This window comes from Eleutherodactylus coqui, chromosome 1 (genome assembly GCF_035609145.1).
Source record: "Eleutherodactylus coqui strain aEleCoq1 chromosome 1, aEleCoq1.hap1, whole genome shotgun sequence".
Lineage (NCBI taxonomy): Eukaryota > Metazoa > Chordata > Amphibia > Anura > Eleutherodactylidae > Eleutherodactylus > Eleutherodactylus coqui.
The window spans coordinates 300,750,897-300,773,192 of NC_089837.1; the positions used below are offsets into that span (position 1 = coordinate 300,750,897).

Here is a 22,296-nt window from a genome sequence, read left to right on the forward strand (position 1 = left end):
GTCCATTTTCATGGAATAGAACATGCAATGTGCAAAGCGTGTTTCATGGGTGCAACACAGACACACCCGTGTGAATAAACATGAGAGCGTGCATGTGCATTCTATGTGAGAGAGTGAGACCTCACGTCCACGGGCATACGCGTAAAGCTCTGCATGTAATTAGTTGCATATTCCCACAGATTGAATCTTCTCCCTGCCTACGATCACGTATGTGTTTTTTTGCCCATGTATGGACTGCGCACGCACCGCACTTCAATGCTGCACAGAGAAACACAACTTCTTTTTTATCACTTCATTGCATGTATCCTAGCAACATGTGTTTCACACAGTGCTTACGCAACCGGATGCGTAAGCACTGTGTTTGCATTGCGTATTCACATACACCTATAGAGATCAAAAGGGCTGTCCGCACGTACATGCCGTAGGATCGCATGAATCGGGACGCTGCTGCATATAGGCAAAAAATACGCAGAAGCGATGAAAACGATCAACCGTTGTGAAATGCTCAGAATGGCCAATAATGGTTACTTAGGAGCAGCTGTGGCTCATCCCAGCGCTGCCGGCAGGATACCCCCCTCCCTTCTTTCCTGTTTCCATTGAAGTCTATGAGAGCTTCCTGCGTATTTCAGCAACAGATAGGGCCAGACCTATCTGTTCACACGGGGTGTAAAATCAGCGACCAAAAACGGTCGCGTACGCGTTATTTTTCCCAGGGCGATTTTTTTTACGTGGCCAGAAGTTGTTCCTCTGATTGCACACAGTGGACCCCAGCGCGGCGCACGGTTAGGATTGGTGGGCGATTTTTTTTTTAACGTGGCTAAAAACTTGAAGTCTCACAACGTAAAAATCTCTTGCGATTTTCTTGGCCGTGTGAAACCGGCTGTGGACTTGCAAGAAAATCACGCTTTTTTTCAGCGATGCGAGAGTGAGTAAAAACGCTGAACTATGACCCCCGATGTACAACGATTCCTCCCCATTTGTTGCCATGACAGGCCCTGAGCTGCCTGTGGAGCACACAAGCGGCACGTGAAGCGAATTCTGTCCGTATGAATTAGGCGTAACGCTGGCTCATAAACGCCTTTTATTTTTGGAGACCCCAGAATTGCGCGGTCCGTGTCAACGGGCGGTAATCCCCACACAGCGCTCCTATCCGCTGCCCCCATTCTTCACCTCACAGTCCCCCCTTCCCCAGTGTTATTACACATGCAGCTATCATGGCTGAAGCTCAAAGGGCTTTTTAATTAGTTTTTATTAAACTAGCCAGAAGGCCTGGAGCTGCAGGCCTCGTCCACGGGGGCCGCATTGGGGCCCTGCAGACCCTGCGGCCGGCCTCCACAGCGCGGCGCGGGCTTCTCCCAGCACTCCGTCTACCGAGCAGTGGACGCCTGTATACGGACACCTCATCACTTCCTGCAGCGGCTCCCTTCCCCCCTCTTCCGCTGCTTCCCCTTCCGCTCCTCCATCCAGGCCCCCTCCTCCTGTACTCGGCTCGTGGGTGACCCTCCATTGCTGCTCCATCTTCCTCTCTGCGCTCCTCACTACCGCTACACTGCGGCTCCCAGTAAGTTCTCAGCGGCGCACTGTTTGGGACTTCGTGTGAGGAAGGCGGAGAATCCTCTCCCCACGAGGCGGCTCCTCTGTGCCTGGGATGGAGGGTGGAAGCCCCGCTGCTGGGGCCGGAGTGAGTGCGGGGGGCCGGTGGGGTAGTGGCTGTCCATGTGTGGCCGCGGGCGGCGCTGCCTGACACCAGGCTTCCTGCTCCCTGCCTTACTTCTCTCCTCCTGAAGACTTGGGACTGTTAATAGTCAGCAGTGAGCGGACACACAGTAAGGGGGCGCTGCACACACTTGTAGTCAGTCAGAGGAGGCTCCATTGTAGGACGCAGTGCTGGACATACTTGTAGGGGACTAGCGGGGCGGCTTCAAGAAAAACGTAAGGCACGATAAGAGTCCAATCTTATGGCACCAAGTTCCTGGGCTGTATATAAAGCGGAGCCCTGCTGCAATCTCCCATATGATCTGCCATTGGAGAGGTGCTGCGATGCTGCCACACATCTGTCCTGCGGGCTCTAACTGGAGCGTCACTTTTAACCTCCGTTCACATTTCTGTTCTTCTGATCCATTATGGAACAGAACACAAAACAGCCACCAGATCTGTCAGAGTGGCCGATCGCGGGGTGTGTGGCCGATCCAACTGACTATAATGCTTCCTGTCCATCGCTTCTCCTGGCATTCATGATGGAATTCCTGGATGGAACGAGCAGCCGGACGTCTATACACGGGTTTACCGCTGGGTCTCTACAGTAGCATATAGTCATGCTGTTGCATTAGATCCCCCGTCAGGCTGTATATGCACCTGTATGTCCGGGGAATGTTTGTCAAGAAGTAGCGTGTCACTTTTATTTGTTTCTTTTCCCACATGCACATTTCACATCTCTGCCCTATAGGCTCGGGTGCGGATTCCCATTAAAAGTACGAATTTGATGCAAAGTTTGCCAGGAGAAAAGTTGTGTGAACATGCCCTATTATGACGGCCGTACACTAGACTATGGTTGTCCTTCTGATTTCAGTGGGATTAGAAAACCCCCTGATGTGTAAAGAGGCCTCCCAACTCTCCCCTGACAGATGTTGATTGGTGTGCTGAACGCCCAACCCTGCAGCTCTCCCTGCCTGCTTGCCATGAAAAATACATGAACACTTGGCCAAACTGAGCTTTCCAGGGTATAGGGGAGCTTGGAGAAATAGCTGTGTGCCAACAGCTGACGGGGGTATGTGGACCACTTTAGGAAACTTTCACACATGCGGAATTAGGGCGCCTGCACACGAGCAGAAATTCCGCAGCGGGATTTCTGCCGCTGGAAGCCTGCATAGGATTGCGTTAACAAACAGCCGGAGCCGCAGGCAAGTACACGCTCGGGTCGGGTCCTGCGGCGAGAATCCTCGCCGCCGGATCCGACCTGCCCGTCTGCAGGCGGCCTAAGATGCATCTAAAGTCGCAGAAAATTCTGCACTAAAATCTGAAAGTATACATGCGGGTTATAGAGCAGCAATCTGCCACAGATTCAGGTGCGTCTTGCAGAAATATTCTGCATGAATGAAAGGTCCTTTAGGCCACATGCACACGGGCGGGTCGGAGCCCACAACGGAATCCGACCCTGTGCTCAGCCGCCATCCGCGCATACCTGTATTTTTTTTTTTTTAACTCCTGATATTCCCATGGAATCCGCAGCCCATCCACAGTGTCAATTGCAGATGGGCCGTGGGTCAGGCGGCTTCCATTGGATTCTGCAGGAAAATGGAGCATGCTGTGACTTTGTTTTTTCTCATCCATGTGTGGAAACCGCAGTTGGTGTCCGCTCGTGTGCATGAAGAATCATTTTTGCATTGCATGCTATAGGCGGTATTTGCTGCAGAATCCGGAGGCGGTCGCCTACTCTGGATTCTGCAGTTTAAATCTGTCCGTGTGCATTCTCCCTTAGGGCTCCTTCACACTGGTGAGAAAATCGGGCGGTTTTCTTGCGTTGCGAGAGGGAGTGAAAACGCATGATTATAAAACCAATGAATTTCAATGGTTTCATTCTCATTTGCGATGGTTTCATGCCTGCGATGCTGCGTGAAAACTAATTGCAGAATCTCCTTTCTTTCTGCGATATCGCCCATTGTTTGCAATGGGGCCAGCAATGGGAGAAGATCACGATCTCCTGTCTCTGATATGACAGCAGCGGCAGGGGATGCCTTTATCACTGATCACCCTGCTGCTGTCACAGTGTGTTGTCCGCAAATTTTCTATGTACGGCACCTCAGAGCCATAACTTCTGTTGAAATAACCAAATGAAGAGTTGTATTGTTTAATGGTACTGTGTAGTTCATTGAAAAACTTTTTTTATTTCTGGGATCAAATTGAAAAGCATGCACAATTTTGGGGGGTTTTCTGCTCTTATGGTGTTCATTGTTTATACACATTAGCACATAATAGTTTTCATACACTGTAGAGATACTTCCCCGTTGTTGCCCCGGTATGAGCGCTGGAAGCCGCCGCTGAATGTGGCACTGCTAGGTAGTCCACCCATTACAAAGTTAGAGAAGGTGGACTACTTGGCAACACCGCTGAAAGCATTCAGTGGCGGCTTCCTATGCTCACACCAGGGGAACAAGGAGGGGGTAAGTATAAAACACCCCCAGACTCAATCTGTTACCTGCTTTAGACCGCCTGCAGACGAGCGGGTCGGATCCGGCTGTGAGGATTCTCACCGTGGGACCTGACCTGAGTGCCTGCAGAGAGCAGTGCGTACTCACCCGCCGCTCCCCGGCGCATACTGGAGCCGGCGGCCGGGCAGTGACGTTTCTGTGCGGGGCTCTGCGAGCCCTGCAGAGAACTAGAGCATGCTGCGGTTTGTTTGCCGCGCGAGATTTCGTGCAGACAAACCGTGGCCGTCTGCCTAGGATTGCGTTTGCTAACGCAATCCTATGGCAGCTTCCAAGGGCGAAAATTTCCCCGTCTGCAGGCGGCCTTACACTCATAAGCTTATATTACAGCCCTTTTACACGGGCCAACAGTTGGCTAAATGAGTGCTGAGCGTTTAGACAGACTGACTTCGCTGGTGGGTTCTCACAGGCTTTTAGGTGAAGCGCTGAGCAGTTACAGGGAACGAGAAGCCAGTGATAATTTTTATGCTGACTGAAACTAAGCGATAACTACTTGCGAACAAATAGTGAGTTGTTTTTCTTTGTTGTTGCATTTACACTGCACGATTATTGCTCAGATTTCTTAGTTTGAATGAATTTTAAGTGATAATCGTTGCGTGTAAATGGGCCATAAGAATGGGTGACTATCTTTAACCCTTTCCAATCCACTGTCTGACGTCTAAAGACATTATGATTTAAGGCTGGAAGACGTCCGTCGGGGTTCTCTTACTGTATATTGCCAGCTGCTCTGCTGTCGGAGCCTATCCAACGTGTCACCTCATGCAGTACTGGCTTTAGCCAGCATATAGCGCTGTTGTATAACAGTAAAAAAAAGAGTAAGCCCCCTAGGAAAACCAGAATGCAAATTGGATTGGAAAGGATTAAGTCCCAGATAATAGTGTAGAAGTAGCTTTGCAGGCAGCAGGGTGAGTCTGTGTCACAAGCACTGATTAGCAGCACATATTATGAGGCATACCAAGTAATCCTAGAGACCCAGAACATTTGGAAAATCTTAGTTTCCAGCTACACTTGGTCAAAAAACAAAAATAAGCACTCTTTTAATCCCTTCTGGGCACTAGTGTCCGCATGGCCTCCATACACATGTCTGATGTTTGTGAACTTCTTGTTATCTGAAGTGGTGAGGTTGAAACTATGTGTGATTGAGAGCCTAATCAATTTGAGAATGGATCTGTTATTATTTGGTATTGTATTTGAAGATGTAATGCCTGACTGCATATTATAAATCATTTCTGTTTGTGACATTAGTTACTGAGTGATGATCTCTGATGGGCCCTATGAATTTAGGGGTGAAATGTGTATGAATTGATATTACAGAATATTAATCTGTATAGTTTAATGTCAAGAGTATTTGGTGTTAAATATATATTTTGGGGTATTTTCTTCTTTGTATTTTCTTATTTTGGCTGTGGTATTATTTGGGGTCAGGTCTCCTTTTTACCTAACCTAAGTATCCAGTGCCTCCTACCCCCCCCCCCCCCTCTCTTCTTATCCCTATTTTTTAATTACACAAATATAGGAAGTGTAGGTTCCAGAGTAGGATCGCCCTTTTTGGGGTGGTCACTCCACTTGCTCATCTAGATATTATAGTTTAGAATATTATAGGATGCAGTTGGTTTTTTTTCTATATGATTTGATTACTAATAAAATTTAAAGTCCACAGTAGACGTTTTTGTGAATTTTTAAAAACTTTTTTGTGGTTGTGACAAATTTATTTCCTGTCGGAGGCATTTATTCCTGACCTCCTGTGAGCTTTCTATGTTTTAGTTTAAGGGCGGCTTCAGACAACCGTAGATCAGCTGAGTTTTCACGCCGGCTGATATACAGTGTCCCTCTCTGCAGGGGGAGGAGGCTGGAAGAGTCAGTAGCAAATTGTCCATTGCAAATAGTGGCGAGGGGCAGAGAGGGGGCGGGAGCTTAGTGCACTGCTACCTACAGAGAGGGACACAGTATATCGGCCGGGCGTGAAAAACCCACCGATATACGATCGTCTGAATAAGCCCTAAGCGTGAAAAATTCCCCTTTCAAAAGGTCATTCATCTCAGAAAATAGTACATTTTTAATTGGGTACTAAACTTGCATCTTATTTAGGACTGGGAGTGGTCCAGGTATTATGATCACATTATCACTTAAAGGGAACCTGTTAACCCCTCTACCCCCCATAGCACCACAAACTAAGTTATGGTTACGTGAGGTGACAGGGAGCTGGATGATATATACTTTTATACATTTCCCCGATCCATCATTGTTCCCCTCTTAAGTCTGCATGGCATGAAATTCTGACTCTTGAGTTCCGTGTGCACGATCTCCAACAGACTTTTGCATAGAAGAGCCCACGAGACTCTGAAAAGAGTCAGCTTCTCATGCCGCGCACAGACCTAAGAGGGGGGCAGTGCGGTCACCCAGCGCCCTGTCAGCCCCGTTCCTTAGTTTATGGTGATGTGGGGACGTGACAGGTTTTATAATACTTGCTCTAACGCACCATGCTGCCTGTGCCTCCTCAGGAATTTTCTATTCTTTTATTCTTGAACATTTTGACATAAGTGTAAATAATTTTTTTTTTCTCCCGCAGGAACAATGCCTTCTTGTGTTGTGCAAGGCTGTTTTTCTGGAGGAAGAAGAAAGGAGGAAGGAGTTATTTTGCATGTGTTTCCAAAAGAGAGAGAAATGATAAAACGATGGCTTATAGAGACAGGACAAGACTTTGGAGATATTGAAGCCTTTACGGATAAAATCATTGAAGGAAAAAAATATGACACTTACAGAATGTGCTCAAAGCACTTCAGAGAGTATTGCTACACGCAGTCGGATGGTTTCCGGAAAAGTTTGCGCAAAGATGCAATACCAACCGTCTTTGATGTGCCATCAACCTCTAATGAAACTTGCATCCTTTTACCGTCTGGAAAGAGGAAAAGAATTGACGACGAATATGATGGTTCGTTCCTAGAGTACCAGTTTTCTCATGGAGAGATTTGCCCCACCTGTGGGCATGTTTTTGAAGAAAAGCGAAAGACAGATGAGAAAGGAATAGTAACTGAACCTATGGGAAGAAAATTGCGCTCAACACAAACTGATCCAAGGTGGGGAAAGAGAACCATATCGACTGAAACCAAGTTTAAAAAGTACCACAAAAAAATCCAGTGTCGGCGACTTTCTGAAAAAAAATTGAAGAAATTGTCTCTGCTTAGTACTTCTGCTAAACATCAGTTGATCGGGACACTAACGGACAGTGAGGACAGTCTCGACACTGAAATGGACAATGACAGTAACAGCAGCGGTAGCAGTCCAAAACACGAATTTGAATCAGGTTTTCAGCTTTCCTTAACGCCTCGTAATGATCCCACGAAAAAGAAAGTAATGCACACCGATGTCCTCGACTTGAAACTTCGCGCACAAGAGACCCACTCCGTATGCAGTGATCCCGTTAAGGACCGGAAGTTTATAGTTTTTGAAAGCTGCCTAGATGAACTAATCCTGTCGATGCCATGCAGGGGAGAGCAGGGCTGTGATCGACCAATTGTTAAAATTTGGAAAGAAATTAATGGCACTTTTATAGCTGTTCATGTTTCTTGTGGAAATCACAGCTATAAACTGTGGGAAAGTCAACCACAAACCGGAGGAATACCGGCAGGCAATCTATTACTCTCCTCTGCTATTCTGTTCAGTGGATTGACCTACGTGAAGATCAGACACCTTTTCTATATACTGGGACTTCTCTGCATAGATAAGTCAACATATTTTAAGAATCAAACTAACCATCTCTTTCCTGCAATCAATAATCAATGGACTTTGGAACAAAATGTCATTATAGACAACCTGAAGAAAAGCCCAGTCTGTCTGGCTGGGGATGGCCAGTTTGATCGTCCACGGCACTTGGCGAAACATGGCATCTACACACTGTTGGACGTCAACAGCAAAAAAGTTGTATCTTTCCATGTTGAACAATTCTCTGCTGGAAATTCCTCTTTTGGTCTTAAAAAAGAAGCTTGCAAACAAGCTCTAAGAAGTCTTCTTCGAAAGCAGCTGAACATTAAGATTATATGCACGGAAAGGCAATTGGGACTTCGTAAAATGATCAAGGCACACTTTCCTTCGATTATACATCAGTATGATATCTGGCAGCTTTCAAAATCAGTTGGCAACAAGATGGTCAAGGCTAGTCGGAAAAAAAACTGTGAAGAACTAGCCAAGTGGGTTAGTGCTGCAAGAAACCACTTATGGTGGAGTGCAAGTACGTGCAATGAGGACCGTTCCCTTCTAACTGAGAAATGGAGATCTATCTTATTCCACATTGTTAATAGACATTCATGGGAAGGGAGTGAAAGTTATAATAACTGTAACCATGAACCGGTGGTTACATCTACATTTGGTCCAAAGAAATGGCTTGAGGAAGGCAGCACAGTTCACAATGAAGTAAAAGAAGTGGTGTTGGACAGAACTTTACAGAAAGACCTTCAGCATTTGTCATACTTCTCTCATAGCAGAGAGCTGGAGGTCTTTCGCAGCGCCATTCGGAAATACAGGCCCCCCAAAAAACACCTTGTAACAGATGGTATAACGGCACGTACACAACTCGCCGCACTGTATCACAACCGGAACGTACACAGTGTTCAAGAGCAAGCAAGAACGGCTTCAGAAGTATATGCTTTGGGGACCACACGTTGCAAAGCCCAGAGACAAAAGGTTGTTAAAGCTTTGTATAAGCCGTCAAGCCAAGAGTTTCTGTTTCCAATAATGTCGGAAATTATACAGATGGCCCCTAAAAATCGCGATATAAATCGGGAGCCTAAAAAAAGAATAAGGTACTGAGAAAGTTGAGGACCCTTCCAATATGAACACTAGTTTGAATATTGCCACTGTGACCACATCTATGAAAAAATAAAGACCAAAAAAATCTTTTTATAATAAAGGTTTCAAACAAAGCACTTAAAAACGTGGTGCTCCAATGAGTAAGGCTTCCATGTGTTGAATGTTTGGCATCCTTTTTTCTTTGGGCAGAGGGGGGAGGGTGATATTGGGTAAAAAAGTACATATGCGTGACTTTTTTTTTTTTTTTAACTATTTAAAGGTAAAACACAATTGCCAACCAAACTTTCGGCTACTTTTTGGCTATATTTACACGGCTTATTTAACCCCTTAATGTCGCGGCCCCTGTTTCTTTTTCCATTTTCGTTTTTCCTCCCCCCTTCAAAAAAATCGTAACTCCTTTATTTATCCATCGACGCCGCTGTATGAGGGCTTGTTTTTTGCGGGACGAGTTGTATTTTTCAATGGTGCCATTTAAAGTACCATATAATGTACTGAAAAACTTTTTAAAAAGGGGAGTAAAATGAAAAAAAAAAAATTTTGCCATCTTTTAGTGCGTCTTGCTTCTACGGCGCACAAACGGCAACAAAAGCAACGATAACTTTATTCTATGGGTCGGTACGATTACTATGATACCAAAGTTGTATAGTTTTTTTTTTTTTTTACTATACTATTTTTTTTTTAGAGACATTTAATGTTTTTCAATTATTTTCTGCGGTCATTTTGTGCGCACAATAACTTTTATTTTTCCGTCGAGGTAGTTGAGCAAGAGCTCATTTTTTGCGGGATGTCCTGTAGTTTCCGATAGTATAAATTTGGAGTACATACAGCTTTTTGATCGCTTTTTATTGCGTTTTTTCTGGGAGACAGGGTGACTAAAAACAGTGCATTTCTGGCGTTCTTTATTTTTTTTTTCGAACGACGTGCGGGACGACATGCGGGAAAAATAATATGCTATTTTCATAGATCGGACTTTTACGGACGCGGCGATACCAAATACATATTTTTATTTTATAATTTAGATTTTTTAATAATAGATATGGCAAAAGGGGGTGATTTAAACTTTTATAACTTTTTTTTTTTTTTTTTTAGAATTAAAACTTTATTGATTTTTTTTTTTTTTTTTTTTTTACTTCGAAGTCCCCCTGGAGGACTACAATATGCGATGCTTTGATCGCTCCTGCAGTATGACGACGAATATGATGGTTCGTTCCTAGAGTACCAGTTTTCTCATGGAGAGATTTGCCCCACCTGTGGGCATGTTTTTGAAGAAAAGCGAAAGACAGATGAGAAAGGAATAGTAACTGAACCTATGGGAAGAAAATTGCGCTCAACACAAACTGATCCAAGGTGGGGAAAGAGAACCATATCGACTGAAACCAAGTTTAAAAAGTACCACAAAAAAATCCAGTGTCGGCGACTTTCTGAAAAAAAATTGAAGAAATTGTCTCTGCTTAGTACTTCTGCTAAACATCAGTTGATCGGGACACTAACGGACAGTGAGGACAGTCTCGACACTGAAATGGACAATGACAGTAACAGCAGCGGTAGCAGTCCAAAACACGAATTTGAATCAGGTTTTCAGCTTTCCTTAACGCCTCGTAATGATCCCACGAAAAAGAAAGTAATGCACACCGATGTCCTCGACTTGAAACTTCGCGCACAAGAGACCCACTCCGTATGCAGTGATCCCGTTAAGGACCGGAAGTTTATAGTTTTTGAAAGCTGCCTAGATGAACTAATCCTGTCGATGCCATGCAGGGGAGAGCAGGGCTGTGATCGACCAATTGTTAAAATTTGGAAAGAAATTAATGGCACTTTTATAGCTGTTCATGTTTCTTGTGGAAATCACAGCTATAAACTGTGGGAAAGTCAACCACAAACCGGAGGAATACCGGCAGGCAATCTATTACTCTCCTCTGCTATTCTGTTCAGTGGATTGACCTACGTGAAGATCAGACACCTTTTCTATATACTGGGACTTCTCTGCATAGATAAGTCAACATATTTTAAGAATCAAACTAACCATCTCTTTCCTGCAATCAATAATCAATGGACTTTGGAACAAAATGTCATTATAGACAACCTGAAGAAAAGCCCAGTCTGTCTGGCTGGGGATGGCCAGTTTGATCGTCCACGGCACTTGGCGAAACATGGCATCTACACACTGTTGGACGTCAACAGCAAAAAAGTTGTATCTTTCCATGTTGAACAATTCTCTGCTGGAAATTCCTCTTTTGGTCTTAAAAAAGAAGCTTGCAAACAAGCTCTAAGAAGTCTTCTTCGAAAGCAGCTGAACATTAAGATTATATGCACGGAAAGGCAATTGGGACTTCGTAAAATGATCAAGGCACACTTTCCTTCGATTATACATCAGTATGATATCTGGCAGCTTTCAAAATCAGTTGGCAACAAGATGGTCAAGGCTAGTCGGAAAAAAAACTGTGAAGAACTAGCCAAGTGGGTTAGTGCTGCAAGAAACCACTTATGGTGGAGTGCAAGTACGTGCAATGAGGACCGTTCCCTTCTAACTGAGAAATGGAGATCTATCTTATTCCACATTGTTAATAGACATTCATGGGAAGGGAGTGAAAGTTATAATAACTGTAACCATGAACCGGTGGTTACATCTACATTTGGTCCAAAGAAATGGCTTGAGGAAGGCAGCACAGTTCACAATGAAGTAAAAGAAGTGGTGTTGGACAGAACTTTACAGAAAGACCTTCAGCATTTGTCATACTTCTCTCATAGCAGAGAGCTGGAGGTCTTTCGCAGCGCCATTCGGAAATACAGGCCCCCCAAAAAACACCTTGTAACAGATGGTATAACGGCACGTACACAACTCGCCGCACTGTATCACAACCGGAACGTACACAGTGTTCAAGAGCAAGCAAGAACGGCTTCAGAAGTATATGCTTTGGGGACCACACGTTGCAAAGCCCAGAGACAAAAGGTTGTTAAAGCTTTGTATAAGCCGTCAAGCCAAGAGTTTCTGTTTCCAATAATGTCGGAAATTATACAGATGGCCCCTAAAAATCGCGATATAAATCGGGAGCCTAAAAAAAGAATAAGGTACTGAGAAAGTTGAGGACCCTTCCAATATGAACACTAGTTTGAATATTGCCACTGTGACCACATCTATGAAAAAATAAAGACCAAAAAAATCTTTTTATAATAAAGGTTTCAAACAAAGCACTTAAAAACGTGGTGCTCCAATGAGTAAGGCTTCCATGTGTTGAATGTTTGGCATCCTTTTTTCTTTGGGCAGAGGGGGGAGGGTGATATTGGGTAAAAAAGTACATATGCGTGACTTTTTTTTTTTTTTTAACTATTTAAAGGTAAAACACAATTGCCAACCAAACTTTCGGCTACTTTTTGGCTATATTTACACGGCTTATTTAACCCCTTAATGTCGCGGCCCCTGTTTCTTTTTCCATTTTCGTTTTTCCTCCCCCCTTCAAAAAAATCGTAACTCCTTTATTTATCCATCGACGCCGCTGTATGAGGGCTTGTTTTTTGCGGGACGAGTTGTATTTTTCAATGGTGCCATTTAAAGTACCATATAATGTACTGAAAAACTTTTTAAAAAGGGGAGTAAAATGAAAAAAAAAAAATTTTGCCATCTTTTAGTGCGTCTTGCTTCTACGGCGCACAAACGGCAACAAAAGCAACGATAACTTTATTCTATGGGTCGGTACGATTACTATGATACCAAAGTTGTATAGTTTTTTTTTTTTTTTACTATACTATTTTTTTTTTAGAGACATTTAATGTTTTTCAATTATTTTCTGCGGTCATTTTGTGCGCACAATAACTTTTATTTTTCCGTCGAGGTAGTTGAGCAAGAGCTCATTTTTTGCGGGATGTCCTGTAGTTTCCGATAGTATAAATTTGGAGTACATACAGCTTTTTGATCGCTTTTTATTGCGTTTTTTCTGGGAGACAGGGTGACTAAAAACAGTGCATTTCTGGCGTTCTTTATTTTTTTTTTCGAACGACGTGCGGGACGACATGCGGGAAAAATAATATGCTATTTTCATAGATCGGACTTTTACGGACGCGGCGATACCAAATACATATTTTTATTTTATAATTTAGATTTTTTAATAATAGATATGGCAAAAGGGGGTGATTTAAACTTTTATAACTTTTTTTTTTTTTTTTTTTAGAATTAAAACTTTATTGATTTTTTTTTTTTTTTTTTTTTTTTTTTTTTTTTACTTCGAAGTCCCCCTGGAGGACTACAATATGCGATGCTTTGATCGCTCCTGCAGTATGACGTAATGCTGTAAATTCAACAGGCAGTCTATCAAGCCACCCCACAGGGATGGCTTGGTAGGCAGTTTGGTAAGGCAGCGCTGGGGCCTTTCATTAGGCCCCCGGCTGTCATGACACTAGCACGGCTCCCCCAATCTCACCGCGGGTGGGGGGGGGGGGGGGGGTGGCGTGCGGGGGGGGGGGGGCATTTAGATAGTTAATAGCCGCGGACGGCCGATAGCGGCTATTGCCCGCAGGTGTCAGCTGCTATAAACAGCTGACGCCCGCACTGTATGAAGAGAGGTTGCCATGCAACCTCTCTTCATACATACCCCGCCGCTCCATGATGTACCGGTACATCATGGAGTGGGAAGGGGTTAAGGCTTATTCACACGCCCGAGAAACTCGCACTTTTTTTTTTTTAATGGAGTTACACCAGCAAATTTTAGTTTTTTGCAGCATGTCCCTCAGAACGTATCAATTCTTGCTTTCAATGGGACCTTGAAAGAAATCGCATGGCACTCACATGCTGTGCGATGTGATTTTTATTTATTTTTTTTCCCTCCCCATTTAATGAAGTCAATGGGAAGTGGTCGCCATGTTTTCACACGTGACAATGCAAATTTTAAGCAAAGACTTATTGCCCTTGAAAATGGCTTAAATATGCAGCTGGCTCTGCTTCCTGGCAGAAATATTCCACCCATGTGAAATAACCTTAAGGGGACTAAAAAAAATGACCTATTTACTGTATTCTGTAGATTAGTACGATTATGTTTATTCCCAATTTATGAACTTTTTTTCCCTTTTTGTCTTTAAAACGTTGAATCCTTTTTAAAGAAAATTACCTTGTCAGCTTCTGACCAACTGTAGGGTGGCTTCAGACGAGCGTATGCGCAAAAACACTCGCAATAATGCTACTTGTTTGTGCAGTGAAGGTTGTGCTATCATGCACCTATCTGCACATTCTGTTCTTTCGATGCTGTCGGGGCCTGCTCACATTGGCACAGTACCCACCCGCACCGTGATTTAAAAGACTGATCAGTCTAATTAGTCCCTGGTGGTTTCGGTTTTCCTCATTGCCTTTGGTGTACAAATACGCTCCAAAATAGAGCATGTTTCAGGTTTTCTTTCTGTGTGGAAAAAAACTAAAAATGAACCCTTTGAAAACAATGGGTTCTATTCTCTGCGCTTTGCTCATGCCTCACAGAGGCGACAGCGATATCGCTGCTATGTACACGATTTTGTTGCGTCGGTAATGCTTTTTTTTCTTGGGATAAATGTAGCATCACGTCGCTGCTATTCGCTATTTTCTCATGAGAACGTTAGTAGGACTTTCTAATGTTCAAATTGCATTCCGCGAAAGTCATTGCGATGTGATAAACAAGGAGGATCCATAGGGAAACAGGGTCTACAAAACAGCAAATCACGGCTGCATTGCCCATGCCACGATTTTGTAGTTTCGCAGTGTAGCAGGCTCCAAAACATTGCCCATGTGAAAAAACCCATTGAAAACCATGGGCTTCACATACGTGCGTTTGGTAGCGATGTTGCATCGCTTTAAATCATGTGATTTTGTAGCCTGTGTGAAACAGGCCAATGCCCACGGCCGTATTTGCACTGTCAGATCCGGAGCGAGAGTTCGCCTCTGGATCCTGCAGCATATACTCCACATAGGATATGCTATATAAACCACTTTTCCATGCTCACGAGCGGAAATCAACTGCAATTTTCCGCTTGCACGAAAAAATCGCAGCATGTCCTATTTTACTGCGAGCCTTGCACGGATGGCTTTCATTGAAGTCAATGGAAGCTGTCCGCCCGCGGCGAGTCGCAGCAGATCCGCGTCGTTGCCAGTGCGACTCGCAGCACATGTGCTACGGCGCCCCAGGCAACACGTCCGTAGAGCAGAAAGAAGGCTACAAGACAGGTATGCGGGGGTCAATGCAGGGGCATAGGATCTGATTCCGCTGTGAGATTTCGAAATCCAACCCGGCCGTGGGCATTCGGCCTAAAGAGGTTCTGTCATTAAAAAAAGAAATTTCTATACTTGCCTATTGCTTCCCAGGCAGTCTTCTCCTCCAGTCCCCTGGGTCACCTAACCACCTGCTGGCTGGATCCTCTTCTTCCAGTGACTAAGCGTACATTGCCGGCATTCTGCTTCCTGCAGGTCAGTGTACACTACACTGCCTAGCAGGGAATGCCGAATCTTCAGCAGCCTGCTTTAGCATGCATGTGCAGGGCCTCGCTGCTATACAGGCTATAGGAACACTAGTGAGCACTGGGAGGAGAAATGAAGACAGCGCCTGTTAGGTAATGTATTGTTTTGATTTTTTTTTTTTGTTTGTTTTTATGTAGCTAGGGCTTATTTTCAGGGTAGGGCATATATTTCAAACCCCTCCCCAGAAAATCCTGGCAAAAGAGCGCTGCAAAGTCGTGAGAAAATGTAGCGATATTGCTTCGACTTGTCCGTGTGAAAGAGGCCTAAAGCAGATCACACTGAAAATTTGCCATTAGATGGATGGAAACCCAGTTGTAAATAGTGTAAAATGATTGACATTTGTCTTTTTTACTTGGCTTCACACGAGCGAGATTTGTGTGTTGTGAGATGCATCCGTGGGGAAATTGTATGTTGGTAAGTATGATATTGGACTGTGATTCATAACCTCATATAGCACTCGCCTGTGTGAAGTTAGCCTTGCGCTCCCCACCATGTGAATTCTCCAAAACAGCCTGGCATCACTTCGAGGGTGCTCAGCCCATTGAAAATACTGGGCGGTGTGATGCGAGAGCACACAGAAAGATGGAACATGCCGCAATTTGTTTCCTGCACCACATTGCGGTACTATTCAGGAAGACCTAGCTCACATGTATGACTACATTCAAAAGAATGGGGTTCATATTTGCACGTCTTGCAGCGCACAAATCTCACATGATCTTTTCTCACCTGTGTGAAGGAAGATATGTCCAACCAAGTGCCAGTCAAAGGAAAAAGTCAAGACATTTAGTGATGCTTTTTTGTAAATAAGGCAATGGGCCCAAAGCCATGTAGTAGGACATTATAGAGTGTATCCAGGAGAGTAGGGACACTGGGATGGGATAGTCACAAATAGGTCCCACGGATACTACCATAGGTGCTGACTAGCAGAGCAGTGACCACATACTAGCTTGTATCTCTTAAAGGGAATGCATCAACTATATTGTTTTACTAATTAAAACCAGATAGTGAAACATTGTAATTTTAAGATTGTTTTTAGTGTATTTTTTTTTATTCTATTTTGGCTGTTAGGATAGCCATCTTGCCTGAGCTTCCGTTAACAGCATTTAAACATAGTCACATGCTCCTGGAACTTGTAGTACTATGGAGGAGCACACTGCTGCAGGAGTGGGATGATTTGGCTGGCTGATTGTGTGGAGTTCTCCAGCCAGCCAACCACCACCGGTCTGCTGCTCATCAATACCAGCCCCTCTTCCTAGAGGGTAACGGTCATTTATCCATTATTCCTTTCCTTCTCAGTACTTTGTGTTATGCACGCTCTTAGTTTTAGTTGCTTTCCCCACTTTCCCTGAAGAAATAATCTTTATTTATATAGCACCAACATATTCCACAGCCCTTACAAGACATGGGAACAGAAACAAAACCACGGTTACATGAAGTAATCAATTGATGGAGACAGTAGTAGTGAGGGTCCTGCTCCAACGAGCTTACATACTACAGATAATGGGGTGATACAGAAGGTAAAGCGGTGGAGAGTGAGGGATGCTATACACATAGAGGATGGTCAAATTGGGCCATATGGTGGCTGAATCGGTATGACTGCAGGGGGAGGTTGATGAAAGTTAGTAGGGATTGCAGTCAGTAGGTCAGGGAGCATGTTATCAGGTGGACTAGAGAGGCGTTTGGTTTAGGAGATATGGTACGCCTCCCTGAAAGGTCTGTTTTTAGCCCACGCCTGAAATTATGTGTCAGTGATTGCCCGGATAGTTTTGGGTAGTGCGTTCCAGAGGTGCTGCTCTTGGAGACGAAAATGAGAGGTTCAAGTTAAAGTGGAGCTTAATCTGATTTTGTTAGCAGAGCGGAGGGCGCAGACTGGGTGGTGGATTGAGATGAGAAAGGCAATATAGGTGCTATGGGGAGTTTTGTGGATAAGGGTGACTAGTTTAAAATTAATTCTGTATTTAACGGGCAGCCAGTGCAGTGACTGGCACAGGGCAGAGGCGTCCGAGTAGCGGCTGGACAGGAAGATGAGCCTGGCTTCCGCATTTAGGATATGGTGGAGAGGGTAGAGTCTGGTGCAGGGGAGCTTGATCAGCCAGTTGCAATCATCGAGTTGAGAGTGGATGGGGGCAACAGTGAGCGGTTTAGCGTGTCCACGGTGAAAAAGGGGTGGGTCCTTGTGATTGCCTTGAGGTGCAGCTGACACATTCGGGCACGCTCTTGCCTTTTCTTTGTGTGCACACTTCAGCTACCTCCTGTTTATGCATGCATAAGATTCTGAGTGTGGTTTCCTACTGCCTCTGAGATGAGCAGACATGGTGTGAACTGGCCTGTTTCAGTGTGTGTGTTTTATTTCCCTTGTCTGGTGTTCCTGTCTTACCATTTAGGGTGAACTAGGACTCTATTGGGAGGATCGCCACGCTTGTAGGCAGGGTTACATTTTCATGGTTTTCATTGTCTAGAGTAGAGACTCACAAAACAATGAGGACCCTTGACGTTTGCTTGTGAGCTTACGGAATACGAACCAATACCTTGTACGTACGCATAAATAATGCCATCTGTCTGATTGCTTAGTACATTGTAAGTATTTTGGTGTCTTTTGTCATTGTGGTTGTTTGTTGTTGGTGTCCGGTCATGTATGCATTTATACTCCTTTCCTGTTTTGGTTGTGTTTGTGTAGGACATGGTTTCCACAGCCTGCGTGAACATAGCATGTTTTACAGCAGCTTCATTGATCATTCACATAATGGATAGGAGGGAACCCATTGACTTCAACGGGAGACTCTTCTAGACAAGCTCTGCGACTTTAGCCTGGATGGGGGAGAGGTTATCTGTGACTATCAGCTAATGTGAATGGTAGATCTTGTGTTAAGGCTGATTAAGACAACGATTTTTGCTCAAAAACCGCTCAAAGCCATCTTTTGAGCAATAATTGTGTCTAACTGCACTGACATCGTACAGTTTTCGTTAAGCCATCGCTAATCTTTCAGCATACTGAAAGATCAGTTATCAGTAATTCACAGTGGGATACAGCTAATACTATTGTTTCAGCTGCATCCCCCACTTGGAGCACTCAGTTGTATAACAGCTGGGCACTCTGAGCGGGGTACAGCTGGATGCAGAAGACAAGCAGCCTCGCTTGTGTTCTACATCCCCCAATCGGAGCGCAAGGTGATTGCTCAATGTTTGAGCGATCAACTTGCGCTGTAAAAAAGAACACAATTATCGCTCAAAAGATATTTTTGAGCGATAATTGTGTCTAAACCAGGCTTTATCTATAGATAGGTGTTACCTTTCATTGTAATCTTCCCTGTGATAATGAAATGACTCTTCTCTTCAGAGCAGGAAATGTCAGTCTCTTTAGACATAGGCTAATTTCACACGAGCGAGTGTGATATCGTACTAGCCAAGAATGCAATGTCACCACAAATGCTTGGTGTTTTTGCATTAAAACTGCCTTGCATCACTTCAGGAAAGTAGGAGCAGGGAGTGTTTTTAATGGGTCAACCTCACATTGTACACTGTGCCAGCCCCCTTGATAGCAGTGGGCAATGTGTTCCGAGGAAACGCCGTAGGGTAGGACATGCTGCAAAAAAGAATGGCTCAATGATGACCCCATTCAAAAGAATGAGGTTCATAGTCGTGGGAGATTTGCGCGTCTTGTAGCGCACAAAACTCGGACGTATGAAAACAGCCTTAGAACCCTTTTAACGTGGCATGATTATCAGTCATATAATCATTGAATCGGGCAAAAATGGCCGCTAACTGTTCAGTGTAAACATGGCCACAGATTGAATGGCAATTTATCAGTCATTGTTCCTTTCACACCGGTATAGAAATCATCGGTTGTGTATAACAGGCCCTCGTCCGCTCACTCACAAACCATTAGACTGCCAGGCTGAACAACAAAATAACGAAAAAAAGGAAACGGACGGCATTTGAAAGCAAAAACCTGTTCCAGCGATTATTTGCTCTACTACAAGGACCCTTAGGGTGCCTTCACAACTGCGATACAAGCGCGTGATGCTCCAGTGAGTAAAAACACAGAATTATGAAAAAAAAAATTTTTGCAGGCGGCAGTGATGTTTTTGCAAGAAAGGGTTGCTGACACTCAAAAATCGTGGGAACAACGGTGCAATTTTACCGCCACGTTCTCACACTTAGTAAATCAGCGTGAAAACTGCAGGATATTAGGATTTTTTTTTTTATTTAGTTGAGGACATCGAAAATTTTAAAAAGGTCATTTCTTGAAAAACATTGAACGTAAAAACCTGATTTTTAAAATAGGTAGTTTTCTGATGGCACAATCCCATTAAATATACTGAGGGCAGAGAGGTTCCCTACCCAAGATCCTTTCTGACAGGCTCTGAGGAGGTATCAGAGTTTCAGACTACACCCAGAGAGGGTAAGGAGGCATTTGGTTGCAGTGTCAGTGATAGGTTGCCGGACTGCGGCAGACCGTGCTTTCACATGTGTTAAAGGGGTTGTCCCGCGGCAGCAAGTGGGTCTATACACTTCTGTATGGCCATATTAATGCACTTTGTAATGTACATTGTGCATTAATTATGAGCCATCCAGAAGTTATAAGAAGTTTTTCACTTACCTGCTCCGTTGCTAGCGTCCTCGTTCCCATGGAGCCGACTAATTTTTGCCGTCTAATGGCCAAATTAGCCGCGCTTGCGCAGTCCGGGTCTTCTTCTTTCTTCAATGGGGCCGCTCGTGCAGGATGCCGGCTCTGTGTAGCTCCGCCCCGTCACGTGCCGATTCCAGCCAATCAGGAGGCTGGAATCGGCAATGGACCGCACAGAAGCCTTGCGGTCCACCGAGAGAGAAGATCCCGGCGGCCATCTTCAGCAGGTAAGTATAGAAGTCACCGGAGCGCGGGGATTCAGGTAAGCGCTGTGCGGTTTTTTTTTTAAGTCCCTGCAGCGGGGTTGTCTCGCGCCGAACGGGGGGGGGGGGGGGGGGGGTTGAAAAAAAAAAAAAAAAACGTTTCGGCGCGGGACAACCCCTTTAACTTCACTGTCTCTGCCAGTAGCAAAGGGGCATCAACAAGGAACAGGACTGACTCGGGTGGTAAGTGCAGGCACTGCACAAGTTATCCCAGCCTTTGGCATGGAGGCCGGCTATGGTCTCCAAATGTCCTGCTGGAAGCAGAAAGCATCCTCTGGGCAGAGTATTCGGAATCCGGCATATCCGACCCCCCCTCCCCAGGGAAATAAGTTTAGTTACATTTCAAAGTGGCTGTCAGATGAATTATGACTAGAGATGAGCGAACGTACACGGTTCGGGTGTTTTTGGACCAGAGCACCGCTTTTTCCGAGTAACTGACTACTCGGACAAAGAGATTCAGGGGGGCGGCGTAGTGGAGCAGGGGTAGCAGTGGAGAACGGGGGAGCTCTCTCTCTCCCTCCCCTCTGCAGCCCCCCGAATCTTTTCGTCCGAGTAGTCAGTTACTCGAAAAAAGCGGTGCTCGGGTCCAAAAACACCCGAACCGAGTACGCTCGCTCATCTCTAATTATGACTAATAAAAGCAATTTGGGTGCAGAGTAGGCAATTCAAACACATGTGGAAATATGCATTTTATTTATTTTTTGTTGCTGCCGTTAATGATTTAGGGCCGTATCACACCGGCGTCTTTGCTTTTCCTCTGTTTCGTCGTAGGAGCAGCAAAACGGAACAACACGTTTCTTCTCCTGCTCCTAGAACTGCATTGACGCAGAAGCCCGTTAGTTTCAACGCTTTTCTCAGTTTTCCATCTTCATCCCGGTTTTTACACTGGAATAAAAGCAGAGACTGTTGCTTTTTGTTGTTAAAAATATATATCCACTTTTCACATTGTAGTCAATGGGAGGCGGAGATGACAAAGGAGTCCAGATCTCCTTCTTGGGTCAGGTATTATTTCTGAACAGAACCAAAACGGACCAGCTCAAAATGCTCAAAAAACGGAAGTGAAATGGAGAAGGAAATCGCACTGTTTTGATGGATCCTCCCAAAAAAAAAAAAAAAGAGAATCCTTTGCATTCATTTCTGTTTTGTACATGCACACCCCCTTTTTTTGGGGGGGGGGGGGGGGGGGGGGTAAGCAGGATTAGCTGAAAAACCCACGGGTGTGCTCTCAGACATGATGGTCACTATTTTATTGGGCCTCCAGTAATTCAATCCAGGTGAAATATCTTTAGTGTCGTATAGAACAGATCCCGCTCTGATGGCGTCTTCTGACCTGGCGGACATGCTGCTGGACTAGCAGTGAAAGGTGTTGCTATTGTACTTAGATCCTGCAAATAGAGATCTCCCCAGCTCTGTGCGCTGCACCGAAGAGGAGCCCCTTGCAGCCCTTCCCTACCGTGTGGAGCGTGCCAGTAGCCACCTACCAATAGCCATGAGGCCACAACTAGTCCCAGCACCTCCGGTGAGAGCAACCTGAGAGCTGACATTTCTGCATTCCCAATCATTGCTCTATAGGCTGCCTGTACACGGGCGTTGCGGTATCTCGCAGGAGCCGGCAGACGGATCTCCGCTGTTAGCCTATCTGACAGATAAGCTGACTGCAGAGAATCACGGCAATTTTCCGCTCGTGGACGGGGGCTGCGCTCTCCATAGCAATGTTATGGAAAGCTTCAGACAGCGTGATTTGATGGCGATTTACCGCCGGTGGAATCACACCCGTGGACAGGAACCCTAAAGGGTCAGGTATTGATGTGCAGGAATGCTGCCATCCAGTAGGTGGCGCTGCAGAGGTATTGTGCCATCTCATTAGCTTCTTCGCGCATGCACACCAGTGTCCGGCGGCCGGCGCTGCAGTCTCCGCGCTGA

At 44.9% G+C, this 22,296-nt stretch overlaps 1 protein-coding gene across 1 annotated transcript; it reads left to right on the forward strand.

Annotated features, from left to right (window-relative positions):
* Nucleotides 1-1,378: 1,378 nt before the first annotated feature.
* Nucleotides 1,379-9,148, forward strand: LOC136573406 (uncharacterized). Its single transcript, XM_066574700.1, has 2 exons — nucleotides 1,379-1,561; nucleotides 6,775-9,148. The coding sequence occupies exon 2, from the start codon at nucleotides 6,780-6,782 to the stop codon at nucleotides 9,009-9,011; it is 2,232 nt and encodes a 743-aa protein (XP_066430797.1). The 5' UTR covers nucleotides 1,379-1,561; nucleotides 6,775-6,779; the 3' UTR covers nucleotides 9,012-9,148.
* The last annotated feature ends 13,148 nt before the right edge of the window (nucleotides 9,149-22,296 follow it).